Source organism: Microtus pennsylvanicus, chromosome 1 (assembly GCF_037038515.1).
Source record: "Microtus pennsylvanicus isolate mMicPen1 chromosome 1, mMicPen1.hap1, whole genome shotgun sequence".
NCBI lineage: Eukaryota > Metazoa > Chordata > Mammalia > Rodentia > Cricetidae > Microtus > Microtus pennsylvanicus.
Genome location: NC_134579.1, coordinates 162,091,035 through 162,114,616, shown reverse-complemented (window position 1 = coordinate 162,114,616; position 23,582 = coordinate 162,091,035). Strand labels below are relative to the sequence as shown.

General features: G+C 42.1%; 1 protein-coding gene across 5 annotated transcripts in view; it reads left to right on the top strand.

Annotated features, from left to right (window-relative positions):
• The first annotated feature begins 11,723 nt into the window (after window positions 1–11,723).
• The window catches only part of Popdc1 (popeye domain cAMP effector 1), a 35,015-nt gene continuing 23,156 nt past the window's right edge, over window positions 11,724–23,582 (top strand). The window contains exons 1-6 of one of the 5 annotated variants that reach the window (XM_075944255.1): window positions 11,724–11,869; window positions 14,415–14,509; window positions 14,810–15,031; window positions 17,633–17,757; window positions 20,437–20,624; window positions 21,403–21,511. In XM_075944255.1, coding sequence (XP_075800370.1) covers window positions 14,488–14,509; window positions 14,810–15,031; window positions 17,633–17,757; window positions 20,437–20,624; window positions 21,403–21,511 — 666 coding nt within the window. In that variant the 5' untranslated portion in view covers window positions 11,724–11,869; window positions 14,415–14,487. The other 4 variants (XM_075944264.1, XM_075944274.1, XM_075944291.1 and 1 more) reach the window with 4 other exon arrangements.

Here is a 23,582-nt window from a genome sequence, read left to right as displayed (position 1 = left end):
AGGGAGGAGGAGAGGGCCTGGCATGGGCTTTTGAACCTCAAAGTCCACCCCCAGTGACACACCTCCTAATCCTTCCTAAAGAGTCCACCAACTGGGAACAAAACATTCAAATATGGCTATGGAGCCAGTCTCATTCAAACAGCTACAAAGGGGAAGAAGGAGTATGAAGTGAAGGGGAACTATGACACTTGTTTTCTTATTCATAATCTACGTTCAAACACACATATGTATACATATATGATGTGAAAGCAGAAGTGGGAAAGGGGACCACCAAGGGGGAAGAGAGGTGAAGATGAATAATGAGAACATGACTATTAGAAAGGTTCAAATGTGTGTATATGTAATGGAAATGTCATAATGAAATCCATTTTTGCATATTAACTAAAAATTCTAAGATGTTAAAATATTTTAAGAAAACAAGTAGGAGACATATGCCAACATGCTAAATCATTCGTAGCCTAAGCACTGATGCCAAGTGATTAATAGCCATCTTTTCTACTGAGTTTTCCCATTCCCTATCCCATTTCCTAGCCATTCAAAGTGTTATTTCATTAAACCAAGTCATTTAAAAACATCAAAACATCTGTGGGATTTCCTGGCATATTTAAATGCTCTGGTGCTTTCAGATGCCAATTTCTTAACTCATAATGTATTCATACACTTCTTGTGAGAGGAACTAGTGTAGCTGATATAAAGAATAGCTTTAAAACGTCACAGTAGCAGTCGAAGTGCCTAAGAATAGCTTTGTTTTGGGTTAGAAGCTTTCCTTACATTGCTTTCCCACACTCTAACCAGATTCAATTGCTCTCACATCTCCCATGCAAAGTGCAAACAGTTTTATTCTGCTGTGGAAGTGCCTAAGGGTCTCCATAGTTTTCAAACAAAACGTCATTGTGCAGTTCTACATTGGGACAAATATGTTTGATCTGAGATTTAAGAAGGTTTCATTTGTGTTTATAATGCAAAATGATAAAACTGCTGGTATGTGACTCATAAATATTTTATTGGGCTTTTATGTATGCATTAAGCGTGAGAGGTGTCTTATTTTCATGAACTTATTACAGCAATTTAAGGAGTAATAATAGTAAAAATTTGCATTTAAATAATTCATTTCCCTTGGGAAGTCCAGTGCTCTGGTTCATCAGTCCCTTCCACCATTTGCCCATCCTTCCGATGTGTTGCCTTGGGATTTGTTCCTAACCTCATGTTAATTACTTGACTAACTATTATCAGGCTTCACATTTGCCTCCAACATCATATTTTGTGATCATTAATTCATGAGACAGGATGATATATACAATCAAAGCCATATGTTTCCAAGTCCTGCCTTCACCACACACAGATTAAATCCTGAGTGTAGCTTCACTTACAATTAAATACTTACCAATCCATCAAATTAAGAAATGTTACTAAGAATCTCAAAGAAGTATTTTTCTATAATTGGTCATTTTCTTTATTTCTAACAACTGAACACCTCATGTTCCTTATGAATATATTGTTTACATGTTGAGAAAGAACAGTACCCTTAAAAGTCCCCTCTTTAAGGATTAAATGGTTGTTTAGTTTCTCTTTTCTGAAAGTATAGGTGCTTGGAGTCATAAGATGGCGAGTGTGTGTGTATGCGCGTGCACACGTACGCGCAATTCCCTAGGACCCAGAGGAAAAGAATGAAGGACAGAGATGTCAGCATTGGTTTGTCTGGACTTTTACACTCATCCTTTTGAGGAATAGTTATCTGCCTGGGCCTCAGAGTAACTTTGTTTTGAAGACCTAACCATCCCCTGTGCCTCTGACCCTTGGACTTCTCTTTGGGAGTTGAGTGCAATTCATAGCCACTTCTCTGATCTTCTTTTGTAAACTAAATCTCTAAAAAAGAAAGATCCTGTTTTGCCTGATTAGTTCTGAAATAATTTCCTAAAGGGTTAGTTAGGAAGTCCTACACAATGCTTCATCAGTTTTGTTACTGCTAATATTTAAAACCAAACTCACAGCTATCACTTCTGTTTTAGAAGGAAGATCTGTGAGTAAGCAATAGAGTCGATCATTCTTCTAATGACATCCCTCTTGAACATTCCCTAAAAACTGAAGCAAGAATGTTTCTAAACGTATCTTACAAGGTCTGTAACACCTAATACCAAAACTAGGTAAGAAAAAAAGCAGGGCTGGATAGATGGGCCATGTTGTGAGAACTTGCTACTCTTGTAGAGACCTGGGTTCTGTTTCCAGCTCACAAGCACCTACAGCTCCAGGTCCAGAGAATCTGGCCCTCTCCTCACCAATGTGAGCTTTTGAATACACACACATACAAATAAAAATAAATCTTAAAAAATAAATTATTTATAACTATCTTTAAACATAGACCCTAGTAAACAAAATTCAACTATACATTAAAATGATCATGTACCACAATCAAGTGAGATTTATCCTTGGAAGGTGACAAGAATGGCTTAACCTGAAAATTGGCTAATGTGATATCCCCCATTGAAAGAATGAATAGCTAAAAACAAAACAACACAAACAAATTCTAGACACAAACTAACAGAGTTAAGCATGGCTTTTTGGTAGCAGCATTTTCTCTGGTGGGCTCTGCTTGCTAGAAGTAAGCAGAGGAATGGTTCCTTTAAGAGAGGTCTTCCTGACTTAGCATTGACAGTGAAGGTTTCACAGCTTCTTTGGGGAGGGCTTCCTGGTTCATGCTAATTGCATGAACAACTCTGGCTTTTGCAGGAGGCTGAGCATTTTAATGGGGTCTATGAATAGCATGTTACAAATTGCTTAATGGTGACATAGACCCATGACCCTGAAGCTGGGACAGTATGCATAGCTCTCAAAGGCAATGAGCATGCCTCTGCCATGTTGGACTGGGCAGAGCCACAGGCGGGGCCACAGAGTTGGTTCTAACCATGCCCACTTAGCATTTAAAAGAAAAAAAGCACTCCTGGTCAAAAAATAACTACAGATATGAATGCAATAAAGACAAATTCATATGGAAAAGACCTCTAAATGGGCCATAGTGTTAGATAAATATATGTAGGCTTGAAAGATAGAGGAAAAGAGTATAGGCATATAAAAAAGTAAAGTCTTTAAAGAGACAGTACAGTCATAGATTACAGGAGTAAAGTAAAATAAGCATGTAAGGATGGAATATACACAGAGTCTAGATTATGTATATTATTGTTTTCTCTCAATTTTTTGTCTGTGAATGAGCTAAGTACAGAGAGAGATTTTATTGTACAGGCTGCTAAGCTAAGCAAACATACATATTTTAAAGGTATCATGACCTCAAAATTCGAGTCTACAGATATGCTGCTTTGGAAAAGAAGTTCTGTTTTTGTTTCGGCAGAAGATGAGAACCTGTGGATTCCTTCTAAGCTAATATGGTTTGATCAAACAAAACCCTGTTGCAGGGGACTGCTTGTTCATCCCAGCTGCCCAGAATTGAAATAATCACACAGAAATTTTATTAATTAAAACACTGCTTGGCCCATTAGCTTTAACTTCTTATTGTCTAACACATCTTAATTTAACCCATCTCCATTAATCTGTGTATCGCCACATGTCTGTGGCTTACCAGCAAGATTCTAACTGGTGTCTGTCTCAGGCAGAGGATCCATGGCTTCTCCTGACTCCACCCTTCTTTCTCCCAGCATTCACTTCTGTTTTCCCTGGCTACCCAAGTTCTGCCCTATCAACAGGCCAATGCAGTTTCTTTATTAACTAATGGTAATTACAGCACACAGAGGGATTCCCACATCAAAACCACCTAAAGCAATGGCCCATATGGTCCAAAATCCATGACAGCTTTGGGACTGCTGGCTGAGATAGACCTACCATACAGGATACCTCATGAAAGATCTGATTAACAGTACCCCCAATCAGCAGAAAGTAGTCTAAAAAACAACACCCAAATTCCCTAAACGATTGTTTACAATATTTGTTTATATTTAAATGGGTATATGATGTAAAGATGAATACTTCACATTTGTATGAATCTTGGCTTATTGATACAAATTTAAGGTCAATTTTGTTATATGTATATTTCTGCTCTTGATTAAGGTATTGTGTTTGTACAGCTCATTTAAAAATATAATGTATAGTTAAGAAATACAGATTAATAGATAATCATCTATAATAGTCAAGCTTATAGTCATATTAGTTAGGTTTTCTAGATGTATAGAGATTTATTTCAAATCTGTAAATATTCTTCAAACCTTTCAAAGACTTAGAGAATATGGCATTTAAATGTTTTAAAAACTTAGGACTTTTCATGACAACAATACACATCTGCTCCTGGTATCACCCATCTACTTCAAGAGGATGATGGGCATCAAAGAGGTTCCTTATGGAGTTTGTTAGCCATTTGGGCAAGAAACTGTTCTTGCCTGGACTGTTTGATGTTATGATGTATGAACTGTACATGTAGAACCCACAGAAAAATGACTGCTGACCTTGCCTAAAGAAAGTGAGATAATCCTTCAGGGTTCCCGTTTCATGAAAGAGTCTTCCAGACATTCTACAGAATAGAAGAAAGTAACTGCCAATAGAGGCGAACCAGTCTTTCAAATTTTCTGCTTCGTGGAAAAGTCTGCTGGATACTATGGGCCTGTAGGCTGAAGATGGATACTTCAATGTTACAGAAGAACTCTGAATGACTGTCCCAGGCAGCGAGATGTCTGTCACTTCTAGAGTTTTGGAAGTTGCTTACAATGTACTTCCTGTTTACTTAGGTAATATTATATCCTTCTGGAGTCTTTGGTAGAGTTGAAGAAAGATAGCGATAATTATAAAAGATAGATTAGATATAAAACTTTAGACTCACAAAGATAAGTTAGATGATAGAATATTTCCCTTAATTTGCCAAATGTAAATGAACTAAATATTTTAACTATTATTCTTGCTTGATAACTGTTTTGTTGTATGTAATCTTGCTATATTAAAGTTAAAACCTTTCTTTTTAATTAGACAGAAAAGGGGAGGTGATGTGGAATTCCCCTCTGTATTCTGTGAATATGTTTTATTACCATTAGTTAACAAAGAAGCTGCTTGGAGTCTATGGCAGTGCAGAACAGAGCAAGGTGGGAATTCCAAGTAGATATAGAGGAGAAAAAAAGATGGAGTCAAGAAGATGCCATGTAGCTGCCAAAGGATACAGACGCCCTGGAACCTTGCCAGTAAACCATGTGCCCTGTAGTAAAATACAAAATAATATAAATGGGCTAATTTAAGATTTATGAGTTAGTTAATAAGAAGCCTGAGCTAATAGGTCAAGCAGTTTTTTAATTAATACAGTTTCTGTGTGATTATCTTGGGTCTGGGAAGCCAAGAAATGAACAAGTAGCATCCTATTACAACAGACCACCTGGAAACTTAATACAGCAAATACACTTGCAATAACAAATTTAATAAAATGTTTTGCAATAAGTTTAATCAAGGAAGTGAAGCAGAATGAAACCCACACATTGACAGAACTGATGAAAGAACTGGAAGAAGGCATAAGAAATGGAAAGGTATTCCATGTTCACAAATCGGAAGTACCTTGTTTAGCCATCATTAGAGAAACTTCCTCCTGCAGCAGGTGGGAACAAATACAGACACCCACAGCCAAGACATTACATAGAGAATGAGAGATTTTTGGAACACTAAGGCCAAAATGAGAGGGCTCTATCAAATCCCCCACCAAAGAGCTCAGGGAACCCCTGAGAAGAGGAGGCAAAAAGAGTGTCAGAGCCACAGGGGATGGAGGACACCCCAGAGGGGATGGAAAACACACCAGAGGGGATGGAGGACAAACAATGCCTTCTGTAGCAACCTGAGCAAACCTCATGTGAACTCTGAGACTGAGTCAGCATGCATAGGACCTAAATGGGTTTTCCTAGGTTCTCTGTACTTATATCATGACTTTCAGTTTGGTGTTTTTATGAGATGCCTGAGTGTGTGAATGAGTGGGTGTTGGATTCTTGTGCCTTTTCTTGAGCTCTTTGACTTGTGTTTGCCTTGGCCAACTTAATGTGAAGATTTTTGTTTTATCCTACTATGTTTTATTGTGCTATATTTTTTAAATGAATGAATGAATGAAAAACCTATGCACTAGGATAAAGGTTAACAGCTGAACTGCCATTTATACTTGCTGGGAGAGGGAAAATCAGTTTTCACCCAATGGAGTGACACTGAGAACAACAACCACTTCAGGACAGGCCTTATTTCCAGGAGTAGTTGATGATCATATAATGGATTGCATTAGGGTGTGTGTGTGTGCGTGTGCGTGTGTGTGTGTGTGTGTGTGTGTGTGTGTGTGCTTTTATTTGGGTATAGTTTGGTGTTTGTTTTGGTGTTTGCTTTTTGGGTGATGTTTTATTTTCTCTTGGTTTTGGGGTTTGTTGTATTTTTTGTTTGTTTTTGAGAAAGAATTTAAAGTTGTGTGGGTAGGAATGGGGAAAAGTTCTGGAAAGACTTGGGGGAGGGGAAGAATATGACCAAAATATATTTAAAATTGTTTAAAATAATAAAAATATAAAAAGTCCATACTACCTGTTTTAGTTATGGTTTCTAGTGCTGATGAGACACCATGATCACAGAAACTTTTATAAAGGAAAACATCCAATTGAGTGATTTACAGTTTCAGAGGTTTAGTCTATTATCATTATGGTGGAACACAGTGACATGTAGGCAGACATAGTGCTGGAGAAGGAGCTGAGAGTTAATGCATCCTGATCTGTAGGCAACAGGAAGTGGTCTGTCTCACTGGGAGTAGCTTGAGCCTAGGAGACCTCAAAGTCCAACCCTACAGCAACGTATTTCCTCCAACAAGGCCATAACTTCTTCAACACTGCCATACCTCCTAATAGTAGTGCCACTCCCTATGAGATTATGAGAGCCAAGGACATTAAAGTTACCACACTACCCAAAGTATAGTATCAATTTAAATGAATTTATACCAAAATTCTAATAGCAGTTTGTATAGAAATAAACAAAAACATAGAAAATGTGTAGGGAACCACAAAAAAAATCCTCCAAATAGTCCTGAGAAAAAAAGCTAGAAGATCTTCCCTGAGGATTTCAAATTCTGTTATAAAGCAACAGTAGTCAAAACTATTAGACTGGTATAACACTGGACTAAAGACCACTGAACATAACAGAAGGCTCAGAGGTAAACTCATGTATATATAGCTGTCTCTTATTGGATAAGAGCATCAAAAATGGGAGGAGCTGGAGAGATGGCTCAGTGGTGAAGAGCACTGCCTACTCTTCCCAAGGATCCAGCTTCCAGCATCCACATAGTAGCCCACAACTGCCTGTAACTCCATCCAGTTCCAGGAGATTGAATGCCTTCTTCTGGCCTCCATGGGTACCAGACACATATATGGTGAATTGATATACATTCAGGCAAAAACACCCATACACATAAAAGAATGATAAATAATAAAGATGAAATAACTTTTTAGAAGATATGTACGATGGAAGACTGTGGTAGAGTGCACACGTCTATCGGGCTAGCACTGAGGAGTAGCAGCAGGAGGGGCAGAAGTTCAAAGTCACCCTCAGCTGCCTAATGACTCCAAGGCCAATGTGGGCTACGCAAGATCATGTTTTAAAAACAGAAAACAGGGGCTGGAGAGATGGCTCAGTGGTTAAGAGCACTGCCTGCTCTTCCAAAGGTCCTGAGTTCAATTCCCAGCAACCACATGGTGGCTCACAACCATCTGTAATGAGGTCTGGTGTCTTCTTCTGGCCTGCAGACATACACACAGACAGAATATTGTATATATAATAAATAAATAAATAAACAGAAAACAGAAAAGAGAAGTGGGAGTCAAAATTATTAGCACAGCTATGGTTCTACATCTAGAGCTCTTGTTTTGAATTTTATAGTTAGCATTCATGTATCTTCGATAAGTAATGAAAGACAGTAAGATGATAAATTATGATTTAAATCTGTAGGAGGGCTATACTGAGGGGATGAGGTTTGTTGTGTTTTGTTTCAACATTCTCTTTCTCAGAACACAGAGTGAAAACGGAGATTCCTGGAACTCAAATCATGTTATAATAATTCAGTGCTCTTCATAATGGATGCAATTCACACGATTGGAACACTGGGAGGACCCCTATCCGAGGTTCTCTTAGAGGATTTTTTTAGTCATTTTTAATTATAAAAGCAGCATATAATTTTTGTGGGAAATTTGGCAGAAACAAATGCAGAATGAGGCGTGGTGAAGAAACATGACGGACAAAGGAAACGGCACAGGGGAAGGAGAAAACAACCCATCAGGTCTGGCTCTGAGAAAGGGAAATGTCAGCGTGTGGGTGGTCAGACCTGGCGAAGATGCCTGATATTGCCCTGACACACTGTTGCCACCTGCCCTTTTTACTTCCTGTTTTACATCTTTCTGCAGGACCCAGTGTAGTTAAACGGAGGTGGGGTAGAACTTGTGTCCAAGAGTACAGGCTCTGGAATCTGGTTCACATCCTGGTTCAGCGTTTCAATAATCTGTGCAACCCTAAGAAGCTCACTAGGCCTGTTACTGCAATTTCCTACCTATGAAAAGATAAGAATAGAAAACCACTTATTACAGCGACTGGCCCGAAGTATGATCTGTATCGGGAGTCAGTATACTTTTTCTGTAGAGTCAAATAATAAATAACTAGGTCTTGTTACTACTGTTCAAAACTGAAGTACAAAAAAAGCCATGAAAATCAACATGACTGTCTTCCAATAAAATTTAATTTACTGAATTTTAATTTCATAGAATCTTCACAGATCATGAAATGATTTCAGATCTTTTTTCAACCTTCGAAAAACAACAACAAAATGTATTAGCTTATAGGCTGTAAAACAATCGTGGGCTAGGCCTCTGGGCCATGGTCTGCTAACCAAGGCCTTGGATATTCAGTAGGCATTACTATGATGCCTGGAATACCTTTCTGTATGTTTTCATACGTTTTCCTGCTTGTGTGGGTGTGCTCACTGATGTTGTGCATGCACACAAAAGGCCTGAGGTTGACCTCAGGAATCTCCCTTGAGGCTAACACCCATCAGCTTCTGAGTGGAAGGCACCTTTACCCACATGGTGCATAGATAGACCAAAGCAAACACACACACACACACACACACACACACACACACACACACACACACACACACAATACTGGGAACAAACCTAGAGCTCCCCCATATGACTTGTCTCACTAGATGGCTTGTTCCTGGGGAATCCTCATCTCTTGTCTTCTTATGGTAGAATTAGAAGGGGCATCCTCCAGGGACTTGCCTGGATTTTAGGAATCAGAATTTGATTTTATCACTTTCACAGCAAAGCACTTTAATGGCCAAGCTGTCATCTCCCTGGAGCAAGCTTTCCTGAACCACCAACCCCCAGATCATGACAAGGAGACTTATTAATAATTATGAATGCTCAGCCTTAGCTTAGGATTGTTTATAGCAAGTTTTAAGAAAAAACTTAAATTAATGTATTTCCATACAGTGTCCACCCTGCTTTCCTGCTTCCTCTGTGCCTGGCTGGCTGACCCCAGCTGGCTGGGCCATAGCTGGCTGGCTCACCATTTCTTTCTGCCTGCCAGCCCTGACTATCCCTCCTCTGCCTTACTATTGGCCATTCAGTTTTTTGTTAGACCAATCAGGTGCCTTAGGCAGGCAAGATGAAACAGCAACACACAATTAAACAAATGCAACACATCTTCACATAGTTAAACAAGCATCCTATTCCACAACATTTCTTCAGTCCTATGAATTATTTTAAAAGCCATCTATAGCAAGAATGTTTCGCTGTTCTAAAATTTACTCACTCTTCCATGGTTAGAATGGAAGCTATTTCCAGTTCTCTATGAGCTATCCTCCAATGAACAGACACACAGTAAAATCTTTGTACGAGGACGTTGACACCTACACTTCAAATATATTTAACTGTGACAACCGAAATGGCAGACAGAACAGCTAGAAACTAACAGACTGAATAAGTAGCAGTGAAATCTAATAACAGATAGATGAAATTAAACAGACCATACATAGTAGTGCACAGAGGATTTACATCAATACCATTCTAAGGCTTTTGCAAGAATGTTGAGATTCAATCCTCAACACAGCCCTAGAGGGCTGGAGATGTGCTTAGTTAGAAAAGTCCTTGCTGCACAAGAATGAGGACAGAAGTTCGATTCCCCCAAACCCATGTAAAAAAGTTGGGTGTCGACAGGTGGTGGTGGCTCACACCTCTAATTCCTGGAGGTAGAGGTAGTTGGATTTCTGAGGTCAGGGCTAGCGTAGTCTACAGGGGGAGTTCCAGGACAGTTAGAACAAAGCAAAGAAATCCTATTTTCAAAAAGAGCGAGGGAGAGGGAGGGGGAGGGGGAGAGGAAGAGGGAGAATGTCCATGTGTGGTGTAATTCCAGCACTGGGAGATTGGGACAGGCAGGTTCCTTGAGGCTCAGTGGCCCGCCAAACTAGCCCAATAAGGGACCTCCAGGACAATGAGAGACAGTGTCTGGAAAAACAAGGCTTAAGGTCCCTAAGGAATGACAACATAGGGTTGACCTCTGGCCTCCACAGGCTCTAGCACTCATGCAGAGAGGAAGAAAGGAGAGAGTAGAAGAATGGGAATGGGGATGAGGGCGTGATCTGGAGAGAGAGAGATTTGAGTGCAAGTTCTGCTTGCAGCTGGTGGAAGGAGGAAAACCTCCCCAGCGGTCCTCCCCTTCCACCCTGTTTAAGACCTTGTTTTCCTCTTGTGCTGCTGGGGATTCTCCCCAGTCCCCATGGGAACGCTGGCATAACAGATTCCACGTTATTGCGTCCTGCTTTGCGGGACTGAAAATTCATGCTGTCACGACGGCAAAGTGCTTTACTACTGATCCATCTCCTCTTAAAGGGTTCGATAAGTCTGGGGATCAAGCCAAGTCATGAACAGAGAGACCTTTGGGGACCGCTGCAGAGCCACCTAGAACAGACTTTACTCTGAAACAGCAGGCTGTGCCTGCCTATTAGGGATCCAGTACCAACGTGCACCTCGGGGGGACCCTAATGTACCTTTACACAGCGCGGTCTGTTTTGTACTTTGATCACACAGGACTTTGTTCTCAAAGAGCGGGTGCAAATTCTGTCACACAGAGGAGTCATGGTGGGAAACCCATGCCCATTCAACTTCCCTATTCATCCTATACCCCCATTCCACGGACTTTTCATGACTGTAATCTTTCTGCATTTCTTACCAAGAACCGTTGACCAGTATAAATACTGATTGGAGCATACGTCCATATCCCATTTATTTATTTTAAATTTCTGATCCGAAATCTAAGTGGCAAAATCAAGTAGAGCTCGGCTCACGGGAGAGGCCCCGCCTCACCTCGGGCGTGGGAATTTCGGATAAGCACTTAAGCGCACTTCTTTGAAATCCAGCCCAGTGGCTGGGGTGAGGTCCCTGGGGACCCCGCGTCCCCCTAGGCTGCCAGGTGTCGCCGCCCAACAGCTCCCGGAGCCTTGGGCAGCTCTTCGCGGGCGGGAATGAGGGTCTGTCCAGGTCCCCTGCCCTCTCCTGAGGGGGGCGATGCGTGTGCGCGCCTCCCCACTCATGTCCAAACAAGGAAGCGCGGGAGGCGGGCGGGCGGGCGCGCGCACGCGGCGGGCCGGGGCGGCGGGTCTGCGGGGCGCGGGGCTCCGCCCGCGGGGCAACCTCCGGCGGCGCGTGCGCCGTGCGCCCCAGCCGGCCGCCGCGATGCCTATTTTAGTCAAAGCGGCCGCGAGCGGGGAGCTGGCCCGGGCCGCGCCGCCTGGGGACCCTCCGCGAGCCCGTCGAGCCGCCGCTCCCCGCCGCCGCCGTCGCAAACTTGGCGCGCGCCTCCCGCGCCCGCCACCGGGACGCCCCAGGTAAGGGACCCGAGCGCCGGCTCACGCGGGAAAGTTGGGCCCCGAGCGACCGAGCAAGTTGCCGCGCGCTCCCACTCCGCGCCGTCCTTGCAGCCGCCCTTCGCTCGCCCGCGCCCCGGGGCCCTCGGCCGGACGGAGCAGGGTCGCCGAGCTGCGGGCGCTGACACCGTTCCCCGAGCGAGGTGAGCGAGCCCCCGGGTGGCGTGCAGATGGCCGGGAACCACGGGGCCTCGCCCCCGGCGCTCGCCCTCCTTAGAGAAACGGGAGGTTGCCGGACTGATCCCCTAAACGGGAGGCTCCTGAGGGAAAAACATAGCCACGATATGCCGCTGGCCGCCCGAGGGGCGCACATTGAATTACGTCTACTCGCAAGGCTTTTTTTTACTTCTTGCTGTTCATCTTCACTTTTTTTCCCCTGTAATTTGGTCAAGGTTTAATGTTAGCTTCCTCATTCAGCATTTTAGAACTGCAAACGCCTATTGGAAAACGAATAGATGGGCCTGATTTTCCTACAGTAAGTAATTTAAGGAATTAGACTTTAGGGATCTGATGAGAAAGGTAATGTTTCGATTTAGTCAAAATTAATCTAACAGTATACAAATTCACTCACCAATCTAACCTTCTTCATTAGACACATCATTCATTCTCCGTATAAGGCATATCACTGTTGGCCCTTTAAACCCATTAAGTAGTGATTAAGCCCAAACCCGTTAGATTCATCATGGAATATAAAAAATAACTGATTTTGAAAGACAGTAAACACTTTCATGGGTGTATTTCATAATAAAACACTTTAATGTGTATTTTTATATACCTGCAGCTGCGTCTATAATTTGTATGTCTTTAATAAAGTGTAACACATCAACGTATGTTTTACAGCAATCCTACGTTTAAAACTGGTTCTTAGGGCTGGTGAGAGAGCCCAGCCAGTAAAGGCACTAGCAGGCAAGCCGGAAACATGAGGCATATACCCAGCACCCACGTGGTGGAAGGGGAGATTCTCCAGCAATCCGCCCCCTGACTTGTGCACCCACCCACCCCTCGGAAATGAATAAATACACGTAATACATTTTAATGGTTATTAATATTTTCTTGTTTTGAGGCAGATTATAGATTCCTCGTCAATTTCCTTTCTACAGAAGTTTAAGCTCTTAATCCTACATTTAGAACCCCCCAAGGACCTGAAAGTGAACTAAGTGGATTAGAAGGAAACACAGGTGACGTATGAGAAGAAGTTTGTGTAGATTAATTTAGTACATAAATCTGTTGTAGAACATCATGTAGTCTGGCTGTCTTTGTTCTAAGGGAAAACAGACCGAGAGGGAAGCAGCATTCCCTGGCTTAGGTGGCTCCCTGGTGGCTTGTGGGATGGACACTGACTCCGACTCAGCCTCAGGAAAGTATGAGCGAAATGGTTTTTCTGTCTCATCCCAGCGGGCTCGTCTTCGGTGACAGCACGGAGAGAGGCGTTGGAAAGCATAGGTCCTTCTGTACCGTCCCTGCCTCCCACAGGCGTTGGGTAGCTATAGCAAGCAGGAGGGAGGAATGGCACTCATACTTCAGGTCTTGGATTTTGGAAAGTAGTTAAATTCTCATTTTTTATTTTTCTTTCTTTTTTTTTTTTGCAGAAAATCAGTAATTGAGTTCACTTACTATTTGTGAACTGTTTGGGGTGGATGTGTAGTGGTAGACGCTCCCTTGACAGCATCTTTAAAACCCCGTGTTTGATGCTCAGCACCACAAAACAAATGTCACAACAGTAAACGTTCACTCACATCGTTCATATTCATAAATTTGTTTCTAATCTTAAGATGTATAAAATTTATCCACATCATATACTTCCTTGTCTAACATCTTTTATTTGTCCACACATACCACTTAAAGTCTTCACTATGTTAAAGATGTGAATTTTTTTATTTCGAAAGATGTATATGTTACTCAACTAAAGTTAAAGATATTTTGGGTCTTCATTTGACTTTAAAAAATGAAATAGATTCACTCATGTCTTCTGTAAACTTACACAGCTTTTGTCAAGGGCAAATTTGTGTAATTAATAATGAAGGGTTTTTTTTGTGCATGTGGAGCAGGGACCTGTATATATATATGACAGAGTGTTTGTGTTGTTTTATATAAATGCATATTTAAAATGAAATGTATTTACTGTGGTGCTTAATATCAAACATCCTTCTGTATATTCATGAACCTTCCGACATATATGTTGTACATTTACTACTTTCTAATTTGTGAGATGTTACCAACTAGAATTATTTGAGGAATAAAAATAGAGACTTAAGTTGGAGAATAAACGAAACTTTAAATGCTATTTAAATTCATTATATGTGTATATATTAGTAAGGTATATGATTATTATTATTATTATACTGTGATAGGTACGTGGCAGTGATTTAACAATGGCACAAAATAGAGACCTCTACATATTTTAAGCTTCTAAGGAATAAATATGAGGGTGTTCACTTTTTAAAGGTTCAGAAAACCAGTTTTTTATTTGTTTGTTTTTTCTGTTTTCTCCGGTGCCTGGCTGCAGCATCCAGGTTTGAAGACTCTTAACGCCATTGTAAATGCTGTGAGCCGTGGATGTGAGAGTTAGTCTTGTACACATGCTGATTCTCACCCTCTTCAGTATGTTGTGTATTCCTGACTAAACACACGCGTGTGGGCATGTGCGAGCATATGTTGGGATAGTTGTGCACTCTCTGAGATGTTTCCTGTCAACAAAAGGCAAATGGAGGATCATTATGACAGATAAAGAAACGGACATTCTTACTTGTGACAGGACTGGAGTTTGAGCCTATGTACTTGATAAGTATTGGAAGACTCTGTCGGCCAGCATGTAATTTGTAAAAATAATTTTGTCATATTGCCTGTCATAGGCATGATAAAATGAAGTTTCTGTTTACGACTGACTGTTTGTCTTTATAGGACCTTTCACCATGAATTACACGGAGTCCAGCCCATTGGCAGGTTCTGCCTTGGCCATGGGAAGCGTCACACCCGTGCCTTCCAATGGGACCACTTGTGAAAACTGGAGAGAGGTCCATCATCTGGTGTTTCATGTCGCCAACATTTGTTTAGCTATTGGTTTGGTGATTCCAACCACGCTTCACCTCCACATGATACTGCTGAGAGGGATGTTGTCTGTAGGTGAGACACCCTGGGCTTTGGAGACCTGCGCACCTGCCGTCAGGTGGATTTTGTATTGGGAGCTTAGAGAGTCCTTTCTGGCTGGGTATATACCATAGAAGAACATAAGTGTGTTATCCGCTCTGCTCAGCAGTCTGCCCACCAGCTTAGGACACGGGTCTCCGCACAGCCACTGTCTCCCTTTCTTAACTGGAAGCGGTGTGTGCCTTTCTATACCGTGCAGGTGCTGCGTGTCAGAAAATCCATTGATGTGCAAGGATGTGGATGTTACAGCGTACGACTCCAGTCCTAATTCCACTGCTTGCTAACTGTGTAGCTTGAGAAAATGATTTTACTTTTCTGTCACTCCAGTTTCCCCTTGTACCAAAGAAAGATAAAAATAAAACTACCTTGTAGGATTACTTGTGAGGATTAAGTAAATGCCTGATAGGATAGTGCCTGGCACGGAGGAGAAGTGTTATCACCAGTATGATCTGAAAAGATTCTTGCTATACCCAGGGAAATGATATTGAGAACAAAATCAATTCCCACATGCAGTAATTCAAGGATAGCATTTATATAGCATGTATAAAATATGAATATTGGTGACCCTATTAACAGATTAAGTTTATTCACATCAAAATATCGAAAGAATAAAGTTACTATTTTATCTAGTGATTATTGACAGCTTCTTTATATGATTTCTCCCCTCGATTCTCCACATATTTAGATGCATTTCTGACACTTGTAATGCATCAGACAAAGATGAAGGAAGGCAGTACCCACCATTGTGAAAACAGACGGGCAGTCACAATGTGGGGGTCAGATGAACCCTGCAGGTTTAGACCCATGCTCCGGGCAGACGGAGGTGGCAGGCCCAGTGGTCACGCAAGGCAGGGTATCGTATGACAGTGCAGCTGGCTTTGGGAAAATGACCATGTTTCTCTTCGGTGTGAGCATGGAGTAACCTGGTGAGGAGCCCAGAAGAGAAGAAGTCACAGCATAGCACAAAGGGAGACTTTCTTTTTGTGTCTGAATATCAAAAGATGACAAGAAGAGACAGAGAGGATAGCTAGGAGCCAGCTGTTGGGATTTTGGGGGCCGTGTGACGTTTACTAAGGTAGGGATTGCAGAGGCAGGTTGTTCGATGGAGGGAACACATAATCCAGATTACAAATACTAAGACAAGAGTTCTGGATGTAAAACATACCCGAATGCATCTTTTAGCCCGGCACTTTTGTCTATAAAAGGAAACTGAGGCCCAGAAAGTATAGGGATGAGATTTATTTAGATGTTCCTCTGTGATGAAGTCCAGCATTTGCACATGTCTGACTTTTAATGTGAAAAATTAGCTTTCATGTGCACGTGAATCTATAAATTCATATCCAAGTGATCATTTCAGCTAAAACTATGCTATATACTTGATTTTCCTTATAAAATTACAAAATAAGGATATTTTATATAAGGCAAGAGAATTGATAAGAAACATACAGGAAGAGGCCATTTGATAAATGGATAATCACTAAGGGAAAATTTGGGTCGGTAAAACATTTCAGTAAAATATTTGCTCTTGCCTGGGGATCTCACTCATTTGGTACAGGACTTACCCCAATTGCAGGAAGCCCTGGGTGAGGTCCCCAGTGCCCTGTCAACTAGGCATAGTAGAGCCCCGGGCACTCAGGATGTAGGATCAGAAAATCAGTGACATCCTCAGCCACACTGAAAGCTCAAAACTAGCCTGAGCTACATGAAATCTTGTCTCAAAACACCACAGTAAATAAAATATTTGCGTTCACCCCTAATCATGATTGCAAAATAAAAGGCAGTATGCAATTCCTTACCAGAATATGAGGTTTAAAAAAAGTGTGTGTGTGGCGGGGGGTTAGGTATAGGATCTCACTCTATAGACCAGGTTGGCCTTAAAGTCACAAAGAGATCTGCCTGCCTCTGCCTCCCAAGTTCTAGGATTCAAGGTGTGGGCCCCTGCGCCCAGAGATGGATTCCAGACTTTAGAACATTGACAACGCAGTACTGTTGTTTCTAACAAGTAGGGCTTGCAAGTTTGTAGAAACCTTTTGGAAAACATTTCTTTGTGTTCTCTGAAGCTGTGGCATTCATTCTTTTGCTTCACCTTTAGATCCAGCGTAAGTTAACCGTCATAAATGGAGAATTCTTTTGTATATTAGGTTGTCTTTGTTACCTAAAACTATACCCTCAAGTGGGTGTGGTGGTTTGCAGCTGTAATAGGGAGGTAGAAAGATGTGGAGTTAAGGATAGCCTGGGCTACAAGAGGAGACACTGTCTCAGAAAATGTAAGATCTAGAGCTAGGGATGTACGCAGTTATGAGAGTACTGTCTGCACTTCCACACTTCAGGTGGTACCCTGCAAAATGGAATCTAGTGAGACGAGAATGAGAACCGAAGATGTGGAGGGTGTGATGGTGTGTTAGTGTGGTGTTTGTGTTGGGGGTGGTGGAGGCGTGGGAATCTTTTTTTCAGTAATAGGATGAAAATAGTATTCAGTGTAAGTACTTCTAAATCTGTTTGGTTCTAGGCAGAGGATTGTACTAAGCTGTTGGTGAATCTGTTCTGAGTGTCTAACATGCCTCTGTTATTCAACAGGATGTACCCTTTATGTAGTCTGGGCCACTCTCTACCGATGTGCCTTGGATATAATGATCTGGAACTCAGTGTTCTTGGGTATCAATATTTTGCATCTTTCATATCTTTTGTACAAGAAAAGACCGGTAATTACTAAGTTTTTTTTTAATTAGAGCGTGACTTTAAATATGAAAGCTTTTAAAAAGTGCTTCATTCAGACTTGCAAGTGAGCAGCTGACAGCCTTACTCCCTCTTGCATATTAAGAATATTGAGCTTTCTGTGTAAATGCTTGAGAGGAAAGCGTTTGAAATCTGTGAAATTTGTTTAACAAATGAATTTTCCAAACTTTGACTCGCTAGAGCATGAACACATGACTAATACTGTCTTTTTTTTAGGCGTATATTATGTGATTATTTCCTGGCCTGCTGGTACTCAGTCATCATTTGGGAAGATCTTGCTTAATTATAAAACTACTGATAAGCAACTTTCATTTCATACTAATGATTTGAAGATAGTTCATTCCATTTTCTTAGTATAATGGCTGTTATCTTTCTTGGGTCTAAAATATTCATGTAATGAAATCAGCACTTTCGGTGGATATTTGCCAGAATATTCATACTTTTTTTTATTATCAACTCTGTTTCACTTACTGTGTCGTCTTACTAAGACCAAGGCAGAAACAGAGCAAGCTTGAGAGAAGTGACACACGCCGGTGATCCCAGCACTTGGGAGCGGGTGGAGTGACAGTTCAAGGCCAGCCTGGTCCAAGAGTGAGTCTGAAGTCAGCTCGGAGCTGTGAATGAGGTTCCGAAGGAAGGAAAACAAGCAAGCAAAACAAAACATACCCTCCAAGAATATAAAAAAACAAAGTAGAAACCAGCAGGGTTCATAGAAATCATTCCATACATGGTCATAGGCAGTCCTAAGTGCAAGCATTCAGTCACCCAAGGCTATAATGCTCATCTCAGCTCTGTATTTAACATAGAAAACCGTTAGGAAATAGCGCGCTTCACACACAAATACAGACGGTATACATTGTGGGCACTCCGCTCCTCCATCCCCTCCCCACACACAGCCGCTCAGTTTGGGCTGCTCGTCTGTATTGGTCAGGTGTTTTCCTGCACTAGGCTGCGTGATGAATGAGACCTCAGCAATGCCTTTCTTCTCGCCCACCTTACCTGTTGACTGGCAGCACTGAATCTAGCTTACGTTTCAGGGTCTCTGCTAAAGCGGCAGGCTCTCTTTGGACTGCATTCTCATGGCAGAAGTTAGAGAAATGTCAGTCTGCTCAAGGGGCTGGAAGGTGGTGTGGTGGCTAAGAGCACTGGCTGCTCTTGCAGAGCTTAGTTCCTCAGCCACATAGTGGCTCACGGCCATCTGTAACTCCCACTCCAGGGGACTTAATGCACCAATCACACATACTGCAGACCAATTGCCCACACCCAAAATTAAAATTAAAAAGCGAGCAAGCAGAAAAAGAAGTTTCATTAAAAAAAAATCTGTGTCACTTCTGCTCATCATTTCATTGGTCAGAGCCGCTGCATGGCCAAGCCTGCTAATGTTGGAGGTAGGGCAGAGTCATTCTCTTTTGGGACAGCAGACAATCGTGAACAATAGTATATAGTCCAGCCCTCTCACTGTTGTAGCCCTATGCACACTGAATATGCGCAGAGAAACTTGATGAACAGATGCTTCCAAAGAAGAGAATTCAGACAATGTCACGAAGAAACCGCATCTTCAGCTGAGGTGTAAAGGGAGGCCAGGGCATGGACAGGTTTTACTGGATTGTAACAGGTCCTTTGTTCATCATTGTGCCATGGTAGATACTGTGTGGGCTGGAAGTTGGACAGTCTTGCTCGAGCTGTGGAGTAGAGGAGGTAGAAACTCTGATAATGAAGATGACAGTCCTTAATAACAACCTTTTCTGGAAACCCAGATCCACAGTCCTTGAGTTACCGATGTGATTAAAGCAGCAGAAAGAGCGTCTAGCCTCTGGGCTCTTGGTTTATTTTTCTCTCCATCGTTTAAATAAATAAAGATGATTCTTCATCAAAAGGAAACGGGGACAGACTAGAGCGACATTAGGTAGCAGCAGCCTTTGAACTGCAGCTCTATAGCTTCAGGTCTCGTCTGAGCTTTCACCGGGACAGAGTTCATTCACAGTGCAGAACAGTCTTCCATGCACCCAATTATCCTGGCTGCCAGACATTGCATGCTGGGTCTGAGCGACTGAAGGGTGATTAGGAGAGTCACTGCACTGCTGTCGGTAGCCAGCCTTACTTGTTAGAGGGATCTCAGGGCTGCATAGCTTAGGCCGGGGTGAGGCCACCATGCCAGAGCTCCCTACCCTTCTCTTCCTTTGCTTTTGAGTATGTACATGTGAGGCAGTGATTGCAGCCTTGAGTGTTGGCCTCCTGCCTTGGTGCATTGAATAATTACATGGAGATAAAATGCTTAATGCATGTTTGTAAGTTTGTTTTTCCATTAATTCTTAATTTCTCACTAGCATAATTAAAAGTTAAGGTAACTTCTTTTGAAACACTGTGCTACGTACCGCTGCTAAGGTTAGGAAGTTGCGTGTTTTGACAAAATCCAAAAACTCAGGGGTTGCCTCATGTTGAGAAGAGAGGTGTGAGCATTAGAGTCATTTCAGCCTTCCCTGGTAGAGAATGAATCCCACCACTACTAATTCTCTAAGACCCCCACTGACCATGTCCAGCAAGCCACTCGTGTGTGTCATAGACTTGTTTATTCTTAAATCTATATCTCACCTTTGAGAGTCAGTGTTTGGGGACTGCAGGACCTTGGCATTGCTGTCTTTCAGGTCAAGATTGAAAAGGAACTGGGCGGCATCTATCACCGATTGTTTGAACCACTCCGTGTCCCTCCTGATTTGTTTAAAAGGTTAACTGGACAGTTTTGTATGATCCAGACCTTGAAAAAGGGCCAGACTTACGCCACAGAGGATAAAACTTCAGTTGATGATCGTCTTAGTATTCTTCTAAAGGGGAGGTAAGTGTTAACGGCAGTTGCTTTCTACCTTTTATAGCCTCTAGGAAGAAATATGTACAAGATGTTACCAGCTATGTCTGTGGAGGAAGCATTGTCTGTGTGCGATGTCATTTTGCAGTTGAAGTTTGGGCTGCGGTGGAGCAGTGTGCCAAAGCTAGGTAGAAACCATAGTCCAGAATCAGCCTGAGCCCAACATTTTCTACAGTGAATATATTTTTAACCATGTTTACTTTTTTGTTTGAAGTTAATGAGTCAAAATTGAAGTAGGTTTAAATTGAAATCAAGAACCTTATCACGTAGCAAAGCTTTTTGAATATCACAGTACATATGGACCATCTGAGTGGAGAGTCACAGATGTTGCATGGGTATAATCTTTTCTGTTCCTTTGGTGGTGGTTTTAGTTGAGGTCGCAGGCTCCTGGGCTCACGTGACTCTGGATAACTGGATCAATGGATGTGTGTCACTGTGTCTGCCTTGAAACATGGTTATCAACAGCATCCCTTTCCTTTCAGAAGTTTGCAGTGTACAAATTATATATTCACTCCAACTGTAAGAGTGACTGTAATGGTAACCGTGATCTGCATTAATAATGGACGCTGATTTTTTTCTTGTCTTTTAAAAAAAATATTTGTGCTTCTGGAAGTGCTGAAAGCCCATTACTTGTAGAATCTTTAAAACTAGTGCAAATACACTACTATAATGTTTCAATGATGAAAAGGAATTACCTTGTTTTTGTGAAGTGCTGTGCGTCCGTTAACATTATGCCTTCTGTTACCAGAATGAAGGTCTCCTATCGTGGACATTTCCTGCATAACATTTACCCCTGTGCCTTCATAGATTCCCCAGAATTCAGATCAACCCAGATGCACAAAGGGGAGAAATTCCAGGTATGATTTGGCTTTGAGGAGGATTAAAACTCTTTGTATATCTTTCAAATCAGGTAAAATGGGAACGTGCCATGATTTTTGTTAAAAGGGAGGTAGCCACGTTGGTAGACACAGTATACTGGCATAAGGCAGAACGACAACAAACCCTACCTGTATCAGTGCTTGCGCGGTGCACAGCTGGAGGTGGCGGCCTGGAAAGCCATGCTCTGATCTGGACGCGGCACTGACGCTGTTATTTCTGGGGTGTGCATTTGCTTGCTTACTGTTTCGTTTTTCAAGATTTTGGTCATTTAAATTTCTTAATATTTCCATTAAGAAAATTCATTGTTTGGGGGTCTGGGTGAGAGCACCTGCTGTTCTTCGAGAGGGCCTGGGTTCGTTTCCCAGCACCCACATGGCAGCTCACAAGGCTCTGTACTCCAGGCCCTGAGGATCGAATGCCCACTTCTGGCATTCGTGAGTTCACAAAAATAGCAATAAATGCAATCTTTTTTAAAAATTCGATTTTATTATAAGAAAAATTCTATCACTTGAAGATAATTCATGTTCCTAAACACATCATTGATTACTTTTATTAGGAAAACAAAAGTCTGGCTTTACTCCAGAGAAGTTACTTTAAAAAACCTTTCTACTCAGTTCATTCTTTTATGGTTAGTGACCATGTGAAAAGGCAAAGAGGAAATTCCTCATAGAATCAGCAGTTTGAATGCTGACTGCTCAGTTTAATTCCTTCTTATTTTTTTTAAAAAAAATGCTCCATTCTATTGCAGCTGGTTCTGGCTGTTTCTAAGTCCCCAGGCCTCCTGTTGGATTTGCTATCCTTAGGAACGTAGCCAAGAACATAAGTCCCTGGGTAAATAGCGCTGAGGAAATATTCTGGGGACAGGGTTGCTTTGACAGTGCGCATTTCGTGGGAAATAGAATCGAAGAGAACGTCATCACAGAAGAAAGAGGACCTGCCAGCGTCCCTTGCTGGGGAATCTTACGGGCTCAGTTTGGGATGCCCTTCACTATATGGTGCCATAGGCTGGAGATAAAGGGAAAGTATAGTTTCCTTTATTTCATTAGTGTTTCAGCTATGTCCTGCTACCTCTCTGCTTGCATGAAAGACCTGGGTAATTGTGGAATTTGTTAAAGTTGGGCACATTAGCTGGAAGTACTAGTTTAGGCTTACTGGCTGTGGGAGTTTCAAATGAGAATGGTCCCTGTTAGTGAATCTGTTTGGGAAAGATTAGGAGGTGTGGCCTTGCTGGAGGAGTTGTGTCACTAGAAGTGGGCTTTGAGGTTTCAAAAGCCCAGGCCAGGCCCAGATTCTCTCTCTGCCTGCTGCTTGTGGATCAGAGTGTAAAGCTCTCAGCTACTGCTCCAGTCCAATGGCCTGTTGCCCCCAACTGTGATGATACAGGACTAAGCCTTCGGAACTATAAACAAGTGCCCAATTAGATGCTTTCCAGTGTAAGAGTTGCCGTGGGCATGGCCGTAGAGCACCAACTAAGACACTCAGGATGCAGTTCTGTTCCTACACTGGTCATGCTTGACATAGATGAAGAGAAGGCTGGTGCTGTGTCCAGATGCTCTGTATCCTTGGTCCTGTAAGACGTCATCAGTGTCCCAGGGGGTCTGCTTCTATTTGAGCAATGTGTTTACCACCCATGAGCCAGAACAGGGCCACTTCTCTTTCCTCTGACCTTAAAGCTGCTTCTTCCCCCTTTGTCTGTTACACTTTCGTCTGTGTGAGCAGGCGGTTTATGTAAGAATAACTCAGTCTCTCATTATCCTGAAGAGAGGATTCAGTTTAGGGTGGAAACTAAACCTTTGTTGCAGATGCTCGTGATCCCCAAGGAACCAGGTCTCCAAATATGTGCTTCCCTTCCACTGGGCTCCAAGTTATATTTGTAATTAAGCTAATGAAAAAGTTACTAGCACTAACAAGCATTTTCCTGACTGGAGACGGAGTCTCTGTAGTTGAGAATTGCTCTTAACTAACGTAAAGGTTTCAGAACGTGATGAAATCTGCAGCACCATAGCTGGATGAAGGACATGGATTCATCCCTGGTAATTCCAGCCAGCT